This window comes from Spea bombifrons, chromosome 2, assembly GCF_027358695.1.
Source record: "Spea bombifrons isolate aSpeBom1 chromosome 2, aSpeBom1.2.pri, whole genome shotgun sequence".
Classification (NCBI taxonomy): Eukaryota; Metazoa; Chordata; class Amphibia; order Anura; family Pelobatidae; genus Spea; species Spea bombifrons.
The window spans coordinates 137,189,061-137,200,811 of NC_071088.1; the positions used below are offsets into that span (position 1 = coordinate 137,189,061).

At 47.0% G+C, this 11,751-nt stretch overlaps 1 protein-coding gene across 1 annotated transcript; it reads right to left on the reverse strand.

The window, feature by feature from the left end:
• Window positions 1–470: 470 nt before the first annotated feature.
• On the reverse strand, window positions 471–8,322 carry PLEKHB1 (pleckstrin homology domain containing B1). Its single transcript, XM_053456668.1, has 7 exons — window positions 8,222–8,322; window positions 6,140–6,198; window positions 5,297–5,449; window positions 4,597–4,699; window positions 1,914–1,953; window positions 1,214–1,313; window positions 471–798 (listed from the first exon to the last, which is right to left on the reverse strand). Exons 2-7 carry the CDS (start codon window positions 6,174–6,176, stop codon window positions 659–661), a joined length of 573 nt encoding a protein of 190 aa, XP_053312643.1. The 5' UTR covers window positions 6,177–6,198; window positions 8,222–8,322; the 3' UTR covers window positions 471–658.
• Between the last annotated feature and the right edge of the window lie 3,429 nt (window positions 8,323–11,751).

An 11,751-nucleotide genomic window follows, 5' to 3' on the forward strand; every position in this document is an offset into this window, starting at 1 on the left:
TACAGTATGCCAGTTGGTCACAAAAACCTGGTTTTCTCTCGTTTTGTTCCAGTAAACTCCCTTTATCTGGAGACCCGGAGGCCGCCGTTGTTGTCAATCAGCTAACACACCCCAGTACGGCATGGCAGCATGTCACGGTACACTTGCAAGATGTGAAATGTATTATTTCTGCTGATATGGCAACCCTAGCCATGGAACACTATCTATCAGAACCACTGAGCTGGATGGAAGTTGTTGTTTTGGCTACATCTATTTTAGTTAAATTATCTTATTATGGAAACTTGGCCCTGTTATAGGATAATAAAAAATACAAATTGCTCACATTAACCCCTATAAGACCAAATAAGCAAGCGACCCATCCTGCCAAACCAAATGCGATATAATAAAATAAAATCACAGGCGCCAGAAACTACTACAAACTTTTTTTTTGGTTCAGAAAAGAAAAATCTAAAATTTCAAAAGAAGAATGTTTTTTTTTTATTTCGGGAAGCTTCCGCAAAGATATTTTACTCGGTTGATTAACGAGACTAATAAAATCTCTGGGAGGGCGCGGTTTGTAATCCAGAAGCGAACGACATGGAACGCGTCATACCCGGTGCACACGCGTGTCGAGGCTACCGCTGAAACCCCAGCGGATGAGCGCAGGACACGCCGCTTCCTAAAACCAGCACGGCAGCCACATGAGGGAGCCCAGCGCGGATCCGGTGACAGCCCCGGCCAGCATGCCCAGGGCTAGCTGCTCCCCGTACGTGCTGCGGTAAGGGTCGTCTCGAATAATGACGGGGGTCATCCCAGGACCTGGAGGTGAAAGGGACAGCGGGTTACTATGGAGGGGCAGAAGACACTTTACAGCCCTGGCTACTCATGCCGGGGTTGGCCAGCTGGGCCACCTCCAAGGCCAAAATCAATAAACCTACAAAGGGGCAGTCATCATACGCACTTTAATGCAATGGTCCCTTTAAATGGTCATGTAGTCCCCATTTCAACTGCTTGGGGGTATTAACCCTCAGTGTTCAACACACCCCAGGGGGATTTAAAGACCAGCCTGAAGATACCGGCTTATGGAGGCTGAAGGAAAACCACATGAATGCTTCAATACCAACTCTGGCCACAAGAGGGCATAAGCCGTTCTGCAGCAGCTGGCAAACGGCATTCCTTTCCTATCGGGCCCTTTACATATAATTGCCCACCACGTAATAATTATTACACTTACCATAACCACAGCCGCCGTATCCGGGATTTATGTAAACGGCATGGTGGGCATTCAGAGGCACCGCCTGGTAATGGTCGTCGTAAGGATCGTACACGTAAACCTGCGCGGGAAAAATAAAGGAGAGAACGTCTCCGAGAACTTTTCACCAAAACTTTTACCCGGTTTACGTTCTGCCGACTCATTTCGCTTCGGCGGACGCGTTTAATTCAATGTATCAACAGGCCTTGTCAGTCATAGCTGCCACCTGTCTCGATATTTTCAGCCATAAAGTTAATAATCGCACACGCTAACAACAGGCATCCCTGGAAATGCTGTGGATTTTTCATGAGGATGCAGGAATCGTAGCCGATCACCAAGCCTTTGATCTTTAGCGGGAGGGACATTTGGCCCCACCCACTCTCCTGGCCCCACCCCTCAGCATGATGCACAGCCAGCCCCATTCCCCTCTGCCTCCCATGAGGAGCAGTACGTGTAATGTTCCCGGGGATGTTTGCAGGTATGACAGTAGGGCCACTTTTTTTTTTTTTATTTTTTTTAAGACTTATTTGATAGAACAGGGTTTCCTAAAAGCCCCAATAATGTGCATAGAAACAGCTTTAGACATTAAATAAATCTCTCCTTAAACGGCACTTAAATATTATAAAACGGAACTATAATCCAATTAATTACGTGTAAAAAGGAGTCCAAAAGCTGTTCTTACCGGATACATTTTGGCATCCAGGAGAGCCAACTTCCAGGCCCTGAAAAACAGAACATACAGGGGTTAATTCATCGTCTCCGGGTTAAAAGGCAGCATCTTTATATTTTTAGTCTTAATTAATATGTTATTACATAACTGGCTCTGCCTGTACACACATCTGCTAGATAAAACTACCCGGCACACATCTTACTGCAATGGACCAAGGAATACGCTCTGACAGTGAGATTTGGAAAACTCTACCAGGATGGTAGATAAGTGAAGCAGCCTCCCAGCAGAAGTGGTAGAGGGTAATACAGTGAGGGAATTAAACACGCATGGGATAGTCATACGGCTCCTGAATCTAAGACGAGACCAACGACTGATTAAGGTTTGAGTCTTTACAGCAGGAGAAACGGGCGACTAGACAAGGGCCGAATGGGGCCGATCTCCTTGGCTAGACCGGCCCCAATAACCCCACAACATGATTCCTTTAAAGACATTGGGCTAAAACATATAGGTGTGTGTATAGAGTAATATGTAGGATACACTGTGATGACATCCGTTAAAAAGTGTGTATTTAAAAAAACAAAACACACACACATATATATATATATCCCTACATACTACAATTCAAAAGTTTGGGGTCACTTTGTAATTTCCTTGTTTTTGAAAGAAAAGCAGATATTGTCGATTAAAATAACATCAAATGCATGAGAAATCCAGCGCAGACGGGGTTAATGCTGTAAATGACTATTGTAGCTGGAAACGGCTGATTTTTAATAGAATCTCTTCATAGGCGTACAGAGGCCCTTTATCACTCCCATCACTCCTGTGTTCCAACGGCCCTTAATCACTCCCATCACTCCTGTGTCCCACTGGCCCTTTATCACTCCCATCACTCCTGTGTTACAATGGCCCTTTATCACTCCCATCACTCCTGTGTTCCAATGGCCCTTTATCATTCCCATCACTCCTGTGTCCCAATGGCCCTTTATCACTCCCATCACTCCTGTGCTCCAATGGCCCTTTATCACTCCCATCACTCCTGTGTCCCACTGGCCCTTTATCACTCCCATCACTCCTGTGTTACAATGGCCCTTTATCACTCCCATCACTCCTGTGTCCCACTGGCCCTTTATCACTCCCATCACTCCTGTGTTACAATGGCCCTTTATCACTCCCATCACTCCTGTGTTCCAATGGCCCTTTATCACTCCCATCACTCCTGTGTTCCAATGGCCCTTTATCCCTCCCATCACTCCTGTGTCCCATTGGCCCTTTATCACTCCCATCACTCCTGTGCTCCAATGGCCCTTTATCACTCCCATCACTCCTGTCTTCCAATGGCCCTTTATCACTCCTATCACTCCTGTGTCCCAATGGCCCTTTATCCCTCCCATCACTCCTGTGTCCCAATGGCCCTTTATCCCTCCCATCACTCCTGTGTCCCATTGGCCCTTTATCCCTCCCATCACTCCTGTGTCCCATTGGCCCTTTATCACTCCCATCACTCCTGTGCTCCAATGGCCCTTTATCCCTCCCATCACTCCTGTGTCCCAATGGCCCTTTATCACTCCCATCACTCCTGTGCTCCAATGGCCCTTTATCACTCCCATCACTCCTGTCTTCCAATGGCCCTTTATCACTCCCATCACTCCTGTGTTCCAATGGCCCTTTATCACTCCCATCACTCCTGTCTTTCAATGGCCCTTTATCACTCCCATCACTCCTGTGTTCCAATGGCACATTGAGTTCGCAGATCCAAGTTTAAGTTTAAAAGGATACCGTATTGGCTCGAATATAGGCCGCACTTTTTTCCCCCACTTTAAGTTTTTAAAGTGGGGGTGCGGCCTATATTCGGGGCAGGCAGCGGGGTTCGGATACAGATCCCCCGCAGCGGTGCAGGGGACCCGTATCCTACTCCCCGATACGCTCAGACAGCCTCCCCTGCCAGCACTTCCCACGGGGGGGGGTGCCGGCACGGGAGGTTGTCTAAGCGTTTTACCTCTGCCCACCCCCGACTTACCGGAGCAGACTCCCGGGTGTCTTGCGGGGCCGGCGGGAGACATCTACGCAATACGCGTATGCAACTTCCGGTACCGGAAGTTGCATACGCGTATTGCGTAGATGTCACTCGCCGGCCCCGCAAGACACCCGGGAGTCTGCTCCGGTAAGTCGAGGAGGGGGGGGCAGAGGAGGACAGTGGCAGCATATCTCGGGGGGGGGGAGGAGGACAGTGGTAGCATATCGGGGGGGGGACAGTGGTAGCATATCGGGGGGGGGACAGTGGTAGCATATCGGGGGGGGGAGGAGGACAGTGGTAGCATATCGGGGGGGGGGACAGTGGTAGCGTATCTCGGGGGGTGCAGGGGAGGAGGACAGTGGCAGCATATCTCGGGGAGGGAGGACAGTGGTAGCATATCTCGGGGGGGGGGACAGAGTGGCAGCATGTTTTTTTTGGTGCTTTTTTAAAGAAAAAAACTTTTTCTTTAAAAAAGCACCAAACTTTTAGGGTGCGGCCTATATACGGGGGCGGCCTATATCCGAGCCAATACGGTAATTGATGGTTAGAAACTCTTTTGTAATTATGTTACAGACAGTGACCCCAAACCTTTGAACTGCAGTGTATATATAATATTATGATTATTTATCAGTGGTGGAGTTGTTCCGTTTGGGGGGGCGCATATAACATGGCGATACTCACGCGGCATCATCAGGGCTCTCAGCGCACAGCAGCAGCCGGGACTGATCCCGCAGATCCACCGTCACCAACGCTTCCCGATCACCGCCTTCCGGGGGCTGAATGTCTGCAAAACACGACCGTCTGTTTAAACCGCAGCTGCCGGGACGGCTTTCCTGAACTAAATCACGTTAAATAATCAGCCGCGTTAATCGTCATCCTACGTCCCGGCTCGCGGGTCTGCTTAGGAGATTCTGCCCCCCTGTAGGGCAGGTCTCGGCGTTGGGACTGATCGGTTAGACTGTTTTCAGCGGCGACCCGGTTACATCGTATCAGCGGGATAAATCTTAAGCCCTTTCTATCATACATCTGAAAGTCAGGAGGACTAACCGCTCCCTGACATACAAACCCTCTAATTACACTAAGGAGAGGCCGACGGAACTAAATCAACAACTTAATAGCAGAGAGAACCTCATGGGGAGGAATAACCGTGCAGATTGCCAATTGTTTAGGTCCCCTAAATCCATACCAAGGCACGAACAGATCCACGTCTGGCCGACACGCAGGACCGGTGACCGCCTTGAACACCCGATACAAACCAGGACTGGTCCTAGAGGTCATTGATGACCCTCCCGCCAGCACTAGAAAGCAGTCCACGGCGGCGGCGCTCGTTCGATCGCCCACATTGCCCAAAGCTCCTCGCTCCGCACCGCGGAAGCCTCACCTCCGCACTCCAGACCGGCCTTTACATTCACACAGTTAAACTTCAGAAGGATTCGCTCCTCGATGTTGCGCCGGGTCTCGTCCGGGTAATAGACCAGACCGCCGTCCATCCACAGGTCAAACCAGTGCCTCTTCCAACGGCGCAACACGGAGCCTGCGGAGAGAGACGGACCGCTTTCAGCACGGTATTTCGGTTCAGAATCCATCATTTAGTTTTAGGAGGGAGAGAGTGTGAGTGTGAGTGTGAGAATGTATCGAGTGTCAGCCAAATATCCAAAAAAGCAAAGGAAGAAGGGACTGTTGGTACATGCCGAGTGTCATGGTTTTTGTGCCAACAAGTTCTGTGCGGAATTATAGGTTTTGGCGACAAGGAAGAAAAACCCGGTCGTGGGCGACTTAATCATCTTAACCCCTTAATGACCAACGACGTGCCTGGCATCAAATGATCTTAGAAATCGCACCAAGATCACGTTCTTTGCTTACATGGTCTTGGTGTAATGCCTCAATGCCGAGTATCAACATTTGAAATACCTTGGAGTGTCTAGTTTTCAAAAATATATGGTTTGATGGGGTTTTAAGATGCCCCAAAAAGCACATGAGAGCAGCATGGAGAGAGCGCATGGAGAGAGCGCATGGAGAGAGCGCATGGAGAGAGCGCATGGAGAGAGGGCACGGAGAGAGCGCACGGAGAGAGCCCACGGAGAGAGCCCACGGAGAGAGCCCACGGAGAGAGCCCACGGAGAGAGCGCACGGAGAGAGCGCACGGAGAGAGCCCACGGAGAGAGCCCACGGAGAGAGCCCACGGAGAGAGCGCACGGAGAGAGCGCACGGAGAGAGCACTTACTTTGTCTCCAGAGCCAGCCGCTCTTCACCAACGCCATACTGCTGAGAGACGTCCTTCTGCTTTAGAGAGCGAGAGAGACGCGGTCAGTGCTTTCCACCAGAAGGCAGGTTAAGTGACATCAGCGAACGTGAATCAGGATGGATTAAAACTCCCAATACCGGGGATTATCATCAACCTTCTTTACATAATTGTCTGCGTTATCCTTCTAGAAGCCGATGGCTGATCCTTACACCTACCTCTTTATGGACTTATATAATAATTATATATAAATAATAGAATAGCTTGCGATCGCCCACAGGGTCCCGAGTCCTTTGTAGGCTCCTCGGGGGGAGTGCACCCTGGAACACGCGTACCCCTCGTTGGCCTTTTGTTCTGTACACTTTCATTAAGGGGAACTGATGATGTTTTATGGAACTTCTTTTATTAACATAATGAATCATTTGATATATATATGGATCTTTTGGCCATTTTTAGGTTAAAGGGATTTTTATGTGATTATATATCCGATACCCATCATATTAATATATAATACCCACCATGAAGATCCCTTCTCCTCCTACCATCCTTACAGCGGCTGCACGAACCAATCAACAACAGCCAATAAAGTAACAATAAGGGGGCTATAACTTAATGGGGAGGAATAATCTTACAGCAAAGGAATGTAGCGGCAATTACTATCATTAGGAGCTTTTATCCATCATGGCAATCTAGAGATTTGTTTGCGGATTCTACAAACATAACAGGAACATTAAACGTAATTAGAGACATTTTATACAATTGTAAAAACTTTTAGAGATTAAAATTTAAAGGAATATTTGTTTCCGTAACAAAATTGCAGAAGAAATTAAGCGTCTACATAAATAATTACATTTCATTTAAAAATAAAAATTGCATTTTGTTTTTTGGCCGCTACCAGCAAAAGAAAAAAACAGAATTATTATAAAAAATAAATAAGAAGAAAAAAAACCTCTTTTCTTCATCTTACTGATCTCCCTGCCTACTGATCGCAGCGATCAGGAAACAGGGTTCCGCAGCTCGGCTCTCCTGACCCCACAAAGTGCGATCAACTGCAAGGAAGTCATCAGAGACGCAGAGCATCTATTGCACCGACGGACCCTTCCTGCGGCGTCACTAACCCTACGGAGCTTATACACCAAAAGGGATTCTGATGCGAGGCTGGAAAACCAGTCCTGTCACCGTAGCAACCAGTGGAAACATCCTACTGATTGGACCATTCTATTCGTTACTATGGTGATAAGATCACTTTTGAAACTTTGCACCAGAATTTTTTTTCTTCTTTTTAATAGAAAAACACAATATGAATTTATCTCAATTCTTGGTAAAATTGAAACTTCTCTTGCAGGATCGATAATATTTTTAGCGTCTATGAGCGATGTGCGATTTTCTACCAGATCGTCAACCCCATCAAATGATTCTCATCCGGGGGAAAAAATAAAAAAATAATAATAACAACAAGCAAAAAAAATAAAATAAAATCTACTTAGGAAATGCATTTCAAAAAAGAGAAACGATAGAGCCCTTTCCCCAGAACTGTCCCATTTAATGTATATATATGTTATATTCATCAATTACACCCGGTTTATCTAAAAATATAATAATAATAAATAATTAATATATATATATATATATATATATATATATATATATATATATATATTATTTCACACTCTGAATAGTGCAATAAGAATGATGTACATTTTGTTTCCTATTGCAATATTATTTATTAAACAAAGCAGAAGTAGAAAAAAAAATATATACTGAAAAATGTAACAATTACAAAAAAACAGATTTTATATCTATAATTATAATAATTTACACCATTATTTCTGAATATTCGCAAGCACCTTATGTACATTTTTTTTTTACAAAATTAGGAAGGTAAGAAAAAAAAAACCTGAAAAAAGTAATAATTTAGAAAAAGTGAATGGGAATAAAGAAATATTAAGTCTCTGCAGGTTAAGGACACGGGGCCCGTATACCCGGCTCACCAACCCGGACAAAGTGTGGAAAGTAAACAGAAAGTTTCCCTGAAAGCCCGGCCCGGTGATACTCGGCACTTACCTGGATCGCCGCTCACCTGCCTCCGCCGGAGTCCGGTACCCGTCCCGTGTCTGCGTATTTAAACCCTGACGATTGTCATCAGGTAGGATCAGCGCCTTCGCGAAGCATCACGGGAGTTGTAGTCCGAGGCCGGCTTCACGCAGCAGGGAGAGAGTCGCCGACCGCCTACATATCCCAGCATGCACCGCGACCACCTGGCTTGTTCCAGAAGATCCAGCATCTTCGTTCAGTGGGGCGGTTTGTATCCCGGGCTTAGCCCGAGTTATATAGAACCGGTCCAGTAACTACAGACGCCCATACTGTATATTATTGCCAGCTAACCCTTTGTGTGCCTGAGTGGTGTGAGCAATAATATTATGATCTAGCTTTAAATAATTACTGCGTCATTTGCTGATTAATGTAGGAGAGGTGGGCGGTTCCTTTTAATGTATCTATGAGGGGATTCTGCAGCATCTGCCCTTTTCCCGGCTATTGTTTACGCGGGAGATGTGTGCGGCAGAGAACATTTACACGCGTGTGGAATAGTTACCCCCAGTCCGGCCCAGTGCTGGCCCAGTGGACAGGGGTCTATGCGCTTGAGTGGAAAGCGCTTCTGTAGGGGGAGGAAAAAAAGGGACACAAGTATGAAGTTGGGGTTCTGAGGTATATATTGCACGCCTGGCTCCAAAGGGTTAATACAGCAGCAGACAGCGCTGGAATATTCCAGAAGCCTCTGGTTATACATGAAACCTGAGGAGCGAAGGAGACCCGATTGGCCCCCGTTACTATCTGCGTCCATTCATCTATAATGTGTTTATTACCCCGCGTTAATCCCCGGAGGGCCCTTCCGCGTGGACCCTGTGCGATTTACCAAGTTACAGAAAGAGATTACAGATCCGCGGTCTAACGGTCTCGCGGCCGTCTATTTATAGAGCCGCTGCAGATCAGCTGCGATTATTCCCCGTATCAGCCCTGACTTAATGCCTCGTGAACAGCAACCTTTACACCCGGCTAATATTATCCATACAGCGCGTATTCTGGGCACCTGATTGGCTGAGCTGGCCACTAAACCCCCCCTTAATTCTGTATTTATTTCCCAAATCTCTTCTGCAATCTAAATAATAAAAATTTAAATGCCCCTCCCCCCACTTAATAAGCGTTATCACAGATCCGCTCGTAACTGTGGATAAGCATGAAGATACGGAATCATAAAGTCTTCATTAACCCCTTCGCGACCTTTGCCGGTTCAGGACCGTCATGACAAAAAGGTCACTAAATGACCTTTGACGGTCCTGAACCGTCAAGAAATTAAATAAGCTTAGAAAGTGATCAAGGATCACTTTCTTCGCTTAAACGGCCTTGCTGCAATGCCTCGATGTCGAGGCATTCAGCAAGGCCGAGATCGGCATCGGGGGCCATGTCTGGCCCCTCCCCGGGGCGTCAATGTATGGCGGCGGACGCCCGTTTTAAAAGCGTTTAGGAGGCGATCAACGATCGCCTCCTAAACTTAAATGGTGTCGCTGGAATGCCTCGATCAGGAGGCATCCAGCGACACCAAACACTTACCTCTGGGTGGGCTGTGACCGCTCCGGTGTATAACTAAAGTACAATTTGTGTGGAAAAAAAAAATAAAAAAAATTACTATTACAAAGTTTGACAAAGTGTAGTTCTATAATTGGTGCATGGAAAGGGTTAAAATAACATCATTTGGAATACCCTGGGGTGTCTAGTTTTCAAAAATATATGGTTTGAATGGGTTAAATTGAGTTAACCGGCTTCAAAGATATTCCAAAGAGGAGATGGAGGCAGACTGACCAGATTTGTTAAAAAAGATTTGGAAATCATAAAACGCTGCTTGTACTTATTGCCCTATAACGTACAAAAAACAGCAAAAAAACATAAAAACATTGGGTATCTCTAAACTCAGGACAAGTAGTAGAATCTATTTAGCTAGTTTTTTTACTTGCTTTTTTAGGTGAGTAAAAGATTTTTCAAATAAAAGTCATAAAATGTGTTATTTTTCAATTTTTCACCATGTTTTTTTTATTTTTTTTATAGTAAATAAGATGATACGATCAAAATAATGGTATCTGAAGAAAGCCCATCTTGTCCTGAAAAAAAACAATATATAACTTATGTGGGTACACTAAATGGGTGAGGAGAAAATTACAGCTGAACACAAGCACCACAAAAGTGTCAAAACAGCCTCGGTCCCACAGGGTACAAAACGAAAAATGAGCCCGGTCCTTAAGGGGTTAAATGGGGGCAGCGGACCCGAACTGGCCGTCCAGGATACTGGGGAAACGACCATTAACGCTACTTTAGCCCCCGACTCAGGGCAGCACCCCCAGCCACCCCCTCCAGGTCTGCCATTTTCACTACAATAAAAGCCCCCCTGTGTCCAGCTACCCGGAGCCCCCTTTGCGGGATGTGCGTAGAAGGTCTTGCTGGCGTCGGTGGGCGGTCCCACCGATGTTGTGGGCGGACTCACTTATGCCACAGGGCACATTTTTGGAGGGGGAGTGGGGGCTTCCACCACCCAGGGTTTTCCGGCAAGGGCGATTCACCTGGAGTCTCCGGGCAAATTGGGAGAGTTCCCAGGTATGATGATGTCATATCCCCGCGCTTCGTGTCTTAAAGGTACACGGCGCCTTTTAATGCAGTCTGCGCAGCCCCCGCAGTGTAACGCTCCCGAGTGGCCCGATCACCCGAGAGAGCGACCTGCCCCCTGGTTTCACACTGTCCCCCTGGACCCGCCACCCTAGGCTTAGTCACCGACCATAATGCTAAAAGCTGACTCTCCTGCCTACTCACCTTCCCGAATATCCGTTCAAAAGAAGCCGACAAGTTATCTTTGGATCATAAGTGCCCCTTAAATACCTAAACTTTTAAACCAAAATTAGAGTACAGAGATAAACTCCAAATCTCTCTCTATTATCTGCGCTCCTTCAAGAAAAAACGTAAGCCCCGAAAGCCCTTCCGAGCGTCATCAGAACAGATCTCCGTAATTACCGGAGTGCGGAGCTTTCATGTATATGAGGGAGGAGCGCGTTATCTGACAGATCAGCGGATACATCCTGCGTGTGATATGACTTCATCTGCCTATCCCCACCTCTGTCCCGCATTGCAGGGCCGGAGAAAGGGTGAGGCGAGAGCGATACTCACCAGAGGGGGCACATAGCCGCCCGATCAGCTACAGCCTGTAGGACTAGTTGGGGAGATCACAATCTCCCTCTAGTCGGCTCAACGTTACTTCAGACCTCGGCTTCTGTGCTCCCTAATCACTATATGACATTGTGCCCCCGCACTCTGCATCAACAGCCGGCGCGTAGCGATGAGGGAGCGGTAAAGCAGTGAAGTGACAGACCTCGCGCTCCCACCACAGGATGGATGATGGCGGAAGAGGTAAGAGGTGGGGAGAAGGGGCAAGGGCAGTGTACATGTTTGTGTGCGTGTAAGGGCAGCGTATGTGTATATGTGTAAGGACAGTGTATTTATACCGTATTGGCTCGAATATAGGCCGCACTTTTTTCCCCCACTTTAAGTCTTTA

Excerpts from the sequence above, each read along its gene's own strand:
- PLEKHB1 (XM_053456668.1), bottom strand. The coding sequence starts at position 6,176 with ATGGCGTTGGTGAAGAGCGGCTGGCTCTGGAGACAAA. Across the intron at positions 4,700-5,296 it reads GGCCGGTCTGGAGTGCGGAG|ACATTCAGCCCCCGGAAGGC; the intron begins GTGAGGCTTCCG and ends CGTGTTTTGCAG. Across the intron at positions 1,954-4,596 it reads GAGAGCCCTGATGATGCCGC|GGCCTGGAAGTTGGCTCTCC; the intron begins GTGAGTATCGCC and ends TCTGTTTTTCAG.